This window comes from Anthonomus grandis, chromosome 18, assembly GCF_022605725.1.
Source record: "Anthonomus grandis grandis chromosome 18, icAntGran1.3, whole genome shotgun sequence".
Taxonomy (NCBI): Eukaryota; Metazoa; Arthropoda; class Insecta; order Coleoptera; family Curculionidae; genus Anthonomus; species Anthonomus grandis.
In genome coordinates, this window is record NC_065563.1 from 12,505,138 (window position 1) to 12,518,663 (window position 13,526).

The 13,526-nt window shown below is 34.5% G+C and overlaps 2 protein-coding genes across 12 annotated transcripts in view; one reads left to right on the forward strand and one right to left on the reverse strand.

Moving 5' to 3' along the window:
- Window positions 1-13,526, forward strand: part of LOC126746762 (TATA-binding protein-associated factor 172) — a 138,169-nt gene that overhangs the window by 119,626 nt on the left and 5,017 nt on the right. For all 10 annotated transcript variants that reach the window (XM_050455102.1, XM_050455106.1, XM_050455109.1 and 7 more), the window contains 2 exons: window positions 4,966-5,187; window positions 6,851-7,111. In XM_050455102.1, coding sequence (XP_050311059.1) covers window positions 4,966-5,187; window positions 6,851-7,103 — 475 coding nt within the window. In that variant the 3' untranslated portion in view covers window positions 7,104-7,111. The remainder of the gene's footprint in view (window positions 1-4,965; window positions 5,188-6,850; window positions 7,112-13,526) is intronic.
- Window positions 1-13,526, reverse strand: part of LOC126746784 (DNA fragmentation factor subunit beta) — a 148,153-nt gene that overhangs the window by 31,614 nt on the left and 103,013 nt on the right. The window lies entirely within an intron of this gene.

Sequence of the window (13,526 nt, forward strand, 5' to 3'; positions counted from 1 at the left end):
CGTGGTAGGAAATATGGTTTCCTAACTTGCAGTTTTTAAATCAAGACTCTAACCCTAATAGAAACAAAGTTGACCCCAAAAAGCAAAATTTTCCAAATTGAAAAAACCAAAAGTGGCCCAAATTTGCACTTTTTCTTTGAATTCAGAGCTGAAACTTGGCAGCGCGGTAGGAAATCTGGTTTTCTAATTGGTAGTTTTTAAATCAAGACTCTAACCCTAATAGAAACAAAGTTGACCCCAAAAAGCAAAATTTTCCAAATTGAAAAAACCAAAAGTGGCCCAAATTTGCACTTTTTCTTTGAATTCAGAGCTGAAACTTGGCAGCGTGGTAGGAAATATGGTTTCCTAACTTGCAGTTTTTAAATCAAGACTCTAACCCTAATAGAAACAAAGTTGACCCCAAAAAGCAAAATTTTCCAAATTGAAAAAACCAAAAGTGGCCCAAATTTGCACTTTTTCTTTGAATTCAGAGCTGAAACTTGGCAGCGTGGTAGGAAATATGGTTTCCTAACTTGCAGTTTTTAAATCAAGACTCTAACCCTAATAGAAACAAAGTTGACCCCAAAAAGCAAAATTTTCCAAATTGAAAAAACCAAAAGTGTCCCAAATTTGCACTTTTTCTTTGAATTCAGAGCTGAAACTTGGCAGCGTGGTAGGAAATCTGGTTTTCTAATGGGCAGTTTTTAAATCAAGACTCTAACCCTAATAGAAACAAAGTTGACCCCGAAAAGCAAAATTTTCCAAATTGAAAAAACCAAAAGTGGCCTAAATTTGCACTTTTTCTTTGAATTCAGAGCTGAAACTTGGCAGCGTGGTAGGAAATCTGGTTTCCTAATTGGTAGTTTTTAAATCAAGACTCTAACCCTAATAGAATCAAAGTTGACCCCAAAAAGCAAAATTTTCCAAATTGAAAAAACCAAAAGTGGCCTAAATTTGCACTTTTTCTTTGAATTCAGAGCTAAAACTTGGCAGCGTGGTAGGAAATATGGTTTCCTAATTGGTAGTTTTTAAATCAAGACTCTAACCCTAATAGAAACAAAGTTGACCCCGAAAAGCAAAATTTTCCAAATTGAAAAAACCAAAAGTGGCCCAAATTTGCACTTTTTCTTTGAATTCAGAGCTAAAACTTGGCAGCGTGGTAGGAAATATGGTTTCCTAAATGGCAGTTTTTAAATCAAGACTCTAACCCTAATAGAAACAAAGTTGACCCCGAAAAGCAAAATTTTCCAAATTGAAAAAACCAAAAGTGGCCTAAATATGCACTTTTTCTTTGAATTCAGAGCTAAAACTTGGCAGCGTGGTAGGAAATATGGTTTTCTAATGGGCAGTTTTTAAATCAAGACTCTAACCCTAATAGAATCAAAGTTGACCCCAAAAAGCGAAATTTTCCAAATTGAAAAAACCAAAAGTGGCCTAAATATGCACTTTTTCTTTGAATTCAGAGCTGAAACTTGGCAGCGTGGTAGGAAATATGGTTTCCTAATTGGTAGTTTTTAAATCAAGACTCTAACCCTAATAGAATCAAAGTTGACCCCAAAAAGCGAAATTTTCCAAATTGAAAAAACCAAAAGTGGCCTAAATTTGCACTTTTTCTTTGAATTCAGAGCTAAAACTTGGCAGCGTGGTAGGAAATATGGTTTTCTAATGGGCAGTTTTTAAATCAAGACTCTAACCCTAATAGAAACAAAGTTGACCCCAAAAAGCAAAATTTTCTAAATTGAAAAAACCAAAAGTGGCCCAAATTTGCACTTTTTCTTTGAATTCAGAGCTGAAACTTGGCAGCGTGGTAGGAAATCTGGTTTCCTAATTGGTAGTTTTTAAATCAAGACTCTAACCCTAATAGAATCAAAGTTGACCCCAAAAAGCGAAATTTTCCAAATTGAAAAAACCAAAAGTGGCCTAAATTTGCACTTTTTCTTTGAATTCAGAGCTAAAACTTGGCAGCGTGGTAGGAAATATGGTTTTCTAATGGGCAGTTTTTAAATCAAGACTCTAACCCTAATAGAAACAAAGTTGACCCCGAAAAGCAAAATTTTCCAAATTGAAAAAACCAAAAGTGGCCTAAATTTGCACTTTTTCTTTGAATTCAGAGCTGAAACTTGGCAGCGTGGTAGGAAATCTGGTTTCCTAATTGGTAGTTTTTAAATCAAGACTCTAACCCTAATAGAATCAAAGTTGACCCCAAAAAGCAAAATTTTCCAAATTGAAAAAACCAAAAGTGGCCTAAATTTGCACTTTTTCTTTGAATTCAGAGCTAAAACTTGGCAGCGTGGTAGGAAATATGGTTTCCTAATTGGTAGTTTTTAAATCAAGACTCTAACCCTAATAGAAACAAAGTTGACCCCGAAAAGCAAAATTTTCCAAATTGAAAAAACCAAAAGTGGCCCAAATTTGCACTTTTTCTTTGAATTCAGAGCTGAAACTTGGCAGCGTGGTAGGAAATATGGTTTCCTAAATGGCAGTTTTTAAATCAAGACTCTAACCCTAATAGAAACAAAGTTGACCCCGAAAAGCAAAATTTTCCAAATTGAAAAAACCAAAAGTGGCCCAAATTTGCACTTTTTCTTTGAATTCAGAGCTGAAACTTGGCAGCGTGGTAGGAAATATGGTTTTCTAATGGGCAGTTTTTAAATCAAGACTCTAACCCTAATAGAAACAAAGTTGACCCCGAAAAGCAAAATTTTCCAAATTGAAAAAACCAAAAGTGGCCTAAATTTGCACTTTTTCTTTGAATTCAGAGCTGAAACTTGGCAGCGTGGTAGGAAATCTGGTTTCCTAATTGGTAGTTTTTAAATCAAGACTCTAACCCTAATAGAATCAAAGTTGACCCCAAAAAGCAAAATTTTCCAAATTGAAAAAACCAAAAGTGGCCTAAATTTGCACTTTTTCTTTGAATTCAGAGCTGAAACTTGGCAGCGTGGTAGGAAATATGGTTTCCTAAATGGCAGTTTTTAAATCAAGACTCTAACCCTAATAGAAACAAAGTTGACCCCAAAAAGCAAAATTTTCCAAATTGAAAAAACCAAAAGTGGCCTAAATTTGCACTTTTTCTTTGAATTCAGAGCTAAAACTTGGCAGCGTGGTAGGAAATATGGTTTCCTAATTGGTAGTTTTTAAATCAAGACTCTAACCCTAATAGAAACAAAGTTGACCCCGAAAAGCAAAATTTTCCAAATTGAAAAAACCAAAAGTGGCCCAAATTTGCACTTTTTCTTTGAATTCAGAGCTGAAACTTGGCAGCGTGGTAGGAAATATGGTTTCCTAAATGGCAGTTTTTAAATCAAGACTCTAACCCTAATAGAAACAAAGTTGACCCCAAAAAGCAAAATTTTCCAAATTGAAAAAACCAAAAGTGGCCTAAATTTGCACTTTTTCTTTGAATTCAGAGCTGAAACTTGGCAGCGTGGTAGGAAATCTGGTTTCCTAATTGGCAGTTTTTAAATCAAGACTCTAACCCTAATAGAAACAAAGTTGACCCCAAAAAGCAAAATTTTCCAAGTTGAAAAAACCAAAAGTAGCCCAAATTTGCACTTTTTCTTTGAATTCAGAGCTGAAACTTGGCAGCGTGGTAGGAAATCTGGTTTCCTAAATGGGAGTTTTTACATCAAGACTTTAACCCTAATAGAAAAAATTTTCTATATGGGACATAAAAAAGACTAACTACAAATAATAATAAATAATATAATGGTGGTACAGTTAATAATTACCTGAATACATTAATATTTCACTTGATATATCGAATAAATACATTGATTTCAATTGAGGAGATGCTGGAAATGGTTGCCTTGAACTTCTTGACACAAGGACAGTCGGTCACACAACAGTCGAACATTTTCAAATACACTAACTAATTGATATTTCTACAAACATTCGTTATTGTCTGTCGTAAATCCAATACTGAAGCAGGTGCAGTTTCGTACACCTTTTGCTTCAAATAGGCCCATAAAAGAACGTGTAGAGGTTTCAAATCTGGGGAGCGAGCTGGCCTTTCCACAGGTCCTCGACGGCTATTCGAAGAAATGTCCTTAGTTCAATAATACAGTTGTACAAAATCAATCAATCGCTTTTATTCTTCGTTATAAAAATTTTAAAAAACTCAAGGTAAAACATCCAATATTTTTTTAATTGATAGTGTGCGCCACTGAAAATGCCTCAACACCAAGTCCGAATTGGGTTTTTTACAGTATTTATGGCCTTCTTCCCTCTTTCCTCGCGGTTACAGTTACCGCAGATGAATAGTAGAAAAATAAATGTTGCTACTACCCAGCGAACGGCAGCTCTATATTGGTGGACCTTTGGTCGCAAGTCGATAAATTCTTACCAAATTGCCATAAATCAAAACCGAGTTAGGCGCCACTCAATTTAAATTACAATACCTTTTATGTGTTTGGAGACGATTGAATTGAAGAACATTAACTCACTGTAAATAGTTTAAACTGGCCTTAAATACTGAAAAGGTGTTTTTGAATAGAAAAATGTGTTCTATGTATAGGCAAAAAATGTACTCTTTAAAAGTTTCGTTCATTTGCTGACAAATAATATATACCTACTTTAGAACAAGTTTTTCAAAACAAAAAAGTTAATGAAAAAAAAACAACTTGGCAACGTAGAATACCTCTATGTTTACAATACAAGTATGCGATGTTGGCACTTTGTTTTTTTTTCTAGATATTTATCCATATGTGTGAAGCTAGCATGATATGTTATGAATACATAATTACATGTATAAGCCCCAAAATACTAATAATAATACGTTGCCAAGTCGCTATCTTCGGCTGTATACACACATAGTCGATATCGACTATGGCGTGATGGTGGTATCATAACCAAGCACTGTACTATCGGTGCACTTATATTACAAAGATTGTTTGCATTTCCGTGCATATATTTCTCCTATGGCGCACAGTAAGATTTAAATTGTAACTGACAGCGTTGCCTGTCATTGAAAATCCAATCTCTTTCCAGATTTAATAACGATCCGTCTATCGATGTGCTCCTGTTGACGACCCAAGTGGGCGGTCTGGGACTGAACCTGACCGGCGCGGACACCGTCATTTTCGTCGAACACGACTGGAACCCGATGAAGGATCTACAGGCGATGGATCGGGCCCACCGAATCGGTCAGCGGAAGGTCGTGAACGTTTATCGGCTCATAACCAGGTCCACGTTGGAGGAAAAGATTATGGGGTGAGTCCCTATTTATACGTAAATTGGACGTCATTTATCGTTAATAGGCGTATTCGTTAAGCAATATCGTTATCACCGGTAAAATATCGAAAATGTCCAAAGCTCTCGGATAATGTTGAAAATATATATATTTAATTTATCATTTTTCGTTTTTGTCCGGCCAGTGTCGTTCGTTAGCGACCAAGAATAGATGGTCGGTATTGACATTAAAGATTAAATTACGAGACAGTTTTACCACTAACCAAAACTCTTTATTTTTAATCACGACACGTGTTTCGCTAACGATGTTAGCATCTTCGGGAGAAGATTAAAAGTTAAAACTAAACTAACACTACTTACAGATCTCCTTATATACTAATGATGTAACTAATAGAGCGGAAAACGCAGGTTAAGACAGCATTAAATGACTGCAAAAACCTTGTTTCCTCTTCAGAAAAATTCAAGTATCAACAACTTTCGAACCCAACAATTCCAAAATTATATTGTTTACCAAAAATCCGTTAACCTGGCAATAAAATGAGACCAATTGCCTCCACTATAGGACCTCCAACTTACAAGATTTCAAACAGAGCAGTTTCAGCAGTTTGAGACATTAAAATTACCTGATGAATGTTTTTCAGTCAACAACAGCCAACAGTTTATTTCAAAAGTCAATAGTGAAAATGAAATTATTGTTTCTTTCGATGGTATCTTCTTTGTTCCCAAGCATTCCCATACATACAGAAACTTTGGAATATCTGATTGACCTTCTGGAAAGTAATGTGGTTTCGATAATATCCAAGAAATAATTAAATTAACAAAACTTTGTTTGTCAAACAACTGGAAGGTATAGCCATGGGTAATTGCCTCTCTCCTTTCCTAGCACAGCTCTTTATGAATCGTTTTGAGTTAAATGCAAAAAATACATTCCACTACTTCCCACGTGTTTGGTTATGTTGATGATGTATTTGCTGTGTCCGACAAAAGCAAATGCAATATTGGTAATTTTGTAGATCAACTCAATAACTGTTTTCCTTCGAAACAAGAAACAAATACTTTGAGATACGTAACTAGTGACTCTAACCATTGTTTTCAACATAAAATGGCTAACATGCATTCCTTGGTACATCGTTTGGTCTCTTTTCCTCTAAGTAATGGCGGATTTAATAAAGAAAAAATTGATTAGAAGACATAGACATAGTTAAAAATACAAAAATTTTTTTGTACCCCTGTATAAAAAAGTTCTAGTAAGAGATTCTAATTATCCAATCTTTTCTCGTCAAAAAAGTATTCCTTAGTAAATGTCGGCCTGAAAATCCGTTTATTAGATATCTTAATTTTAAAATCCAGATACATTTTAACAAGTTAACAAAATAAACGTAAAAATAAACTATTTTTTATAAATTATTGCTAAATTATTTATTATAATAAAACTCATAGAATAATGACCCCAAATTATTTGTTTTACGCGACCTCCATTCATTTGTATACGCATACCTCTTTATTAAAAGGCCTCTTTTTTCCGGACATCCTGTATACTCATAGAAATAAAATTAATTTTTTAAATTTTGAAATACGGTGCCGTGGATGCGTTGAAAGTTTTAATTTTTTATTCAAGTAATCACGTATGTTCACTACATGTGTACTACAGTCGAAACGTCCGTGTTTTTTTTTTCTTTTTCAGTTTGCAAAAGTTCAAAGTGCAAACGGCGAACACGGTGATCAGCGGCGAAAACAGTCGACTGGAAACGATGGGCACCGAGCAGCTGCTCGATTTGTTCTCGAACAAGCCGACGCCCGGTGGAAGTGGAAGCGGCCCCGCCCAAAAGTCGAACAACGGCATGCGAGCCGTACTCGACTCACTGCCGGAGTTGTGGGAGCACAAACAGTACGAGGACGAGTACGATTTGTCCCAGTTTATGACCAAACTGCAGTAGTTTAACAGGTGAGAACGAGGCTTTTTTTGGGGGAGGGGGGTAAATGTTGCCGATTGACATTTATTATAATTTCATAAAAAACAAAAATCTAGTTGTTGAAAAGTCCATATTTTGTAGGAGAATGTGTATATAAAGACTTCTAAATGGGGAAGTCTCTATCTCCCAAAAAAAATGCATGTAGTTCATTTAGTTTAATGTATTATGCATGTCGGTTGTATAAACAGTCATCATCAGATACTAAAATGAAATACAAGTAATTTAAGACAATTTTAAAAGGAGCTTATTCGCTATAACAATACAGGTTAAGAATGTACCAGAACATCAGAAAAAATATATACGTTAAACAAATAAAACTCATATACTATCCGTTATCGGGAATCAAAACAACAATAAATTAAAATTAAAAACATTGTACAATATCTAGGATTCCTAATATAAAATTTAAACTTAGGACGATACAGATTTCTACATATTAAAAGAGGGTAAGATAAAGAACTATTGTGTATTAACGTTACATTAACGGTAAATTTAATATTTTGTTTAATACAAATGTTAAAATTTATTAGTAAACCGTCGAACTTAGTTTGCTCATTAATGCATGTAATGCCATCCCATTTACAAATCTAAAGATCTGTTAAGTAAATACAGATCTTAATGGTAGTAACTTTGTATTGAAGATTGGAATATTTTGACCCACAAGCCATCATTTTAAATGTGATTTGTCATTATAGGGATTTTTATGTCATTGTCGGTATTGTATCATAAATGCAGGGGTTTAGTGTCAGCTCTAATTGGCATTTTCATCATATGTCGTACCTATTTTAATTACAAGTCATAGCCAGCCATATGTTGATATGTTTTAGAGTCAGATGTTTTATTTGGCTTTTGATGCTAATTAGGTGAGTTTGTTATTTATTTATATTTTGTATTAAAATACCCTTTTAACACATTGCGTGCCATGTCACTCACATATGGGAGACAGTGATGTTTCTTCTTAGGGGGCCCGTCATACATATATGGGAGACGCGAAATGTTTCAGATCAGGCCGTGTCTCCCTCATATGTGTGACGCTAAATGTATTTTAAATGGCGTTTTCAAACCGTGGCCCCCTAGGAAACATTATGGTATACTTGGTTTTAGGTAGCTTTATATGAGTATTATATAACTATGTTTTTAAATAAAGGGCCCTTTAAATGTTAATAAACTCCATTTATTCCTAAAATAACTTTATAAACACTTTAAACAAATGGATATCAAAACGCAACAACAACCCCTATTCTATTTAAAAAAAAAGTAATGAAAAACTGTTCTACAGAGAGATAAAAAATATTTTTACTTATGTTTATAATTAAAACAGTCTAAACATAACTGGGGTGATCCTGGACATATGGCACAGTAGGTATATACTCCTTTGGCCTTCTTTTTTGCCTCCTTCCTTCCGGCCTCTTTGCATAGTTTTGCATAACACAAGCTACATTTTCTTCTTATTTTTTTTCCATTTGCATCAGTTCTTTTCTGTAGCTGATTTTTGTTTTTAAGACGTTCCTTTATCTGGTCCTTCAATATTGATTAGACCGGCGACCAGAAGTTTCTCGGAATTTTCTTATACCTATCGTACTTTTTGCAACATGTTTATATACCACCCAAGCATTTACCACGGAAATACCCAGCGATATCTCTAGTCCTAACTTTCTGTACCATTTAATTCCTTTGCGAAGAGTACAAACGTAGGATGCCATTTGGTCAGATAAATCTATGCCACCTTTTCCTTTATCATATGCCATCACTCCTATAGGTTTTTCGGTAGCTGCTCATGATTTCTTTTTCCTTTTGCGACTTTGAGTAATGGGTACTTTAATTGCGGTGGTATCTTTGCTAGTGGAAGGTTCATGCTTTCTTTTTTTGCCGACAATAGTTGATGAATGCACAGCTAACTGATGGGGTGTGTCAGAAGCAGGATCGGTATCAGAGCCCGTAGCAGTATCAGTAGGTACTAAAAATGTGGTGTCGTCTTGGCTGGTTGATGGTTCGTTTGAGTCATGTTGTTTGGATTTTATTTTTCGATTTACGGGTACCATTATTGGTGCATGTTTTGTACTTCTGGATCTTCAAGTGATTTAACCTCGCCCCTTTTTAGATTGGCTTTGGCAACTTCTTTGGGTATATCTTTTCGGGTTTTTCTAAAAGTGCCAACAACATGTCGATGTATAATGTCCGTCCTTGGTGAAGGAGATCTTTAGCCAACAAAAGACATACATTCTCGAACACCAGATGCTGACTTTTCTGAATACATTTTTAGAGACCAGGTAAATCCATCTGTAGAACACAACTTGAAGAGTTTTATGGCATAACGATGTGCCTTGTTAGGTATGTGCTGCCTAAAAATTAAACGGTTTCTCCACGGAACAAGAGTTTCATCGACCACTATAACTTCCCCCGAGGACAATACAGTTCTTGATATTTTCTTTGCATAATATCGACTAATGCCTGAATTTTACCAAGACGGTCTCCTACAACAATTTCTTTATTATCTTTGAAATGCAACATGAATAGCAGAAGTTGATATCTATTTCGTGACATGACTGAAGATGCAATTTCATTTTTATATATCCCCTTTTTTGCCCAGTAATCTTGTAAACTGCTAATTCTAACAAGACCCATCCATAAAGTTAAGTCCAGAAATGTTTTGATCTCTTCTTCGTCTGTATCTGTCCATTTATTTATACGGGAGTATTTTGTAAATTTATTGGTCTCTTTAACTATCAAATTCAAAACATCATGGTCTATAATGTGTAAATATACGTCCAGGGGACCGACATCTCCGATCTCCTTTTGTAGACCATGGGGTCCAGTAAATGCAAAATTCTTAGATTTTCCTTCATATTCTTCTCCTTCCAAAAATTCCCCTTCCTCTTCGTCTCGGACTAAATTGTCAACAAGTAGGCCAACGTCCTCTCTATCTGCAGAATTTTCTTCATCAGATGATGATCCAGCATTTGGATCGCAGTTAATCCAAGAAGGATCCTCAAGTGAATCATCTCGAATTTTCCAAATAATGCCGAAGTTGTTCTTCGCTCAAGGCTTTATTTTTTCGACTCATCTTGATTCACACTAAACTGTAACAATAAAGAACCTTGAGTTTCCATTTCAAACATTGTCAAAGAGGATCTAAATCCAGGATTTGAATCCAGCTTGACAAAAAATAGAAAAAAAAGGTTCTTGGAAATTTCTTTTTTCTTCTGGTTTGGGTTAGGTTGGGCAAGTTTGGTGCATTGAAATTTGAAACAAAAAAAAAAAACAAAATAAAGAATGTCTTCTCTAAATGGGAGACGTGGCCGTCTTCCATATATGGGTGACAATCCGTTCCATATATTCCATATATGGGTGACAACCGTGCACGTGAGTGTTTTTAACAATAAATTAATTAGTATTTTAACTTGTTTTAACAGTATGTTGTATTCTGGTAGGTGTAAACTAAAATGCCCAAGCAAATTTACCGATGAAGAGAAGGGTGTACAATATATAGGACTCTCTTGAAAAAATGACTGACTAAAATCGATTCATAAAAAGTCAAGATAATAGAATTCTTAGTCCAGGAGTGACTGTAAGAAACAAAATAATTTGTCTTTTATTTCCAAGCAACACATATATTATTATCGTTACATAAATTACTAAATTTTTGGTTTTCAATCGAATATGGTCAATGTATATTATTTATTAAACTGTAAAATTTACATATATCATATACTATTCTGTTTACAGAAGTGAGAAAATTACGGCATTTAAAAAAATCGACACGGGATTTACATATCTAGTTTTTAACGGTTTTTTTGCAAGAACTAATTAGACATCCTTAGAAGAAAAAAACCTTTGTAATTTACTAAAGAAATTTTTAAAAAAATACCATTCAAAAAGATTGATTTGATAAAAACTATACAAAGCTTTCCATGCTGCGTATAAGTGATTAGATATAAAGAATAATATGAAATTGTTTCTTTTAAGGCAATTATTTCATGCAATAAAAACGTTTTTCATCAACACTACCCTTACACCCCCCACCCACCCCAAACAGCTTACCAGTAAAAAATTCTGCAAAATCTCTGTTTTTCAACATGATACATATGGACCAGAGAAGTTCTTGTTTTATGTTATACAGTAAATTTGTTTCATACCTCGTGCCTATAAGAAACAAAATAATTTGTCTTTTATTTCCAAGCAACATTTCATATATTATGATTGTTAAATATACATATATTTATTTAACAATTTTTTAATAAATTTTTGGTTTTCAACTGTATATGGTCAAGGTATACTTATTAAACTGTAGAATATAGATATACTATTCTGTTTACACAAGGGAGAAAATTACGTCATTTAAAACAACTGACAAGGGATAGAAAATACATTGACGTGTATAAAACAATAGTTATATCAAGTAAGATATATCAGGAATATCAATTTGCTCAATACTAAACAAGGATTTAAAAAATAAAATTTATTTTAGATAAATGCCCTGGTGCTTTTTTTTATGAAATAATATCTAGGATAAATCCCTTACGAGCGCCATTGGTAAAAATTATTTTTTTTCTTTGTACGTCGAAAAATGCCCCCTGATGCACAAAATACATCTGTAAATAAAAAAAAGTATCTGCATTGGTAGTACCCCTCTGGGTTTGTAGGTTTTTTTCTTGTAACGGATATACCCTTGAAGTGCACATTTAACTAAAACTATTTTAGACTATTTAGACATTTTTTCGAAAAACGAATGGACTTAAATTGACTGTTTTTTCAGTCATGGCACACGGGATTCAAAACTCCTAAAAAGTTGCCAAGTTTTAATTCCAAAGAAATGCAAAAGTTTGCAGAATTCGTTATGTGCCAAGGCAGTGGTAAAATTGGAGCGAAAGTGGGGGAAGGGGGGAGAAATTGGGTCACGTGCCGGGGAGATAAAATGTGGGTCACTCCCTCTCCCATCCCCTCCCTCTGCCAGACGGATGACCCACTGACCCACTTTCCAGGAGAAATCTGGATTAGTGGGACGGGGCTGCTCGATTTTGGCCTTGCGACCGACATTACGGTTGTCAGTAGGAAATCTGCGACGCATCAATTTTGTTTATTTTCATCCCCACTCACACCCCAATTTTAATTTTCTTTTGTTTTTAAAATTGGTTCAGCAAATAAATAAATAAATAACGCCTTTATTCAAGTATGTTAACAATTGTGTCCAAAATTCCCTGTAAAGTTGTTTAATTTACATTTGAGCCTGGCCCCATTAAACCTCTTATTGCATAATCACTCTAATGGACCTTAAGGGAGCATGCTTATCAAATTAATACTTTATATTATGAGGCAGATGCTCAACTTTACTATTTATATCATGAAAATAGAACAATTCATCTCACCATACTTCAGTAGTAAAAATTCAGGTTCATCGAAATCCCTTATAGTCAAATATTTTTCAGTTTTTATAGTACATGACATGTTTATATAGCAAAATGTTAAATAGTAAATGTTAATGACAGGCGCCATTTGGACAAAAAAGGGGGAAACCCTGGAACGTTTTTGTCATTTTTTTTTCACACACACAGCTGTCACGTTTACGTCAAATGAAGAACCCGCCCGAATGAACAAAGAAATCTAAACAAAAATAGAAAATACATTAACGTGTATGAAACAATAATTATATCAAGTAAGATATACAAATTAAAAAAAAACAAGAATATAAATTTGCTCAAAACTAAACAAGGATATAAAAAATAAATTTTATTTTAGAAAAACGCGGCAGTGTACTTTTTTTTTATTAACACGTTCGCGGACAGTGCCTACTTAATTTAGTTGATTTTTGCGGGAATATACGAAATATTGAAAGAAACATGATATTTTTGCGTATTTTTCTCTATAAATAGAAGACGGTTATGACAGGTCTGTCCCACCACACTACTTCTTCTGGTCTAGTGGGACAGACCTGCTACCACCGTCACGATAAAAAAAAAGGAAAAAAATGAATATGAGCACAAATAATGTATACAAATACGTTTATTCGCCTAATCAAACAGATCTAAATCAAAATACAAAAACCTTATTTAACATTCTCAAAAAAGCTAAACGAAAACACAAAAGATACCAGAAAACATTTTAAAAAAACCCTAAGCGCTATGCCAAGGTGCAAAGCACTCCACACACAATGCAGGCCTTTCAGGGCAGCCAGGGCATCTGTAACTGGTTTCCTTCCTCTTTGAAAATTTTGAACATTGCCTGCATCGTAAGAAATATCGCTTCCTTGAATCGTTATCAGGAACTGGGATTGTCTGGGGAAAATGGTCCTGATAATTCTGATCCCCAAAAACGCTTGTACTTGGAACAGGAACATATTTATTCTGAGTTGGCCTAAACCTAGGTGGGAGTTGCAGCAATGATCTCCCA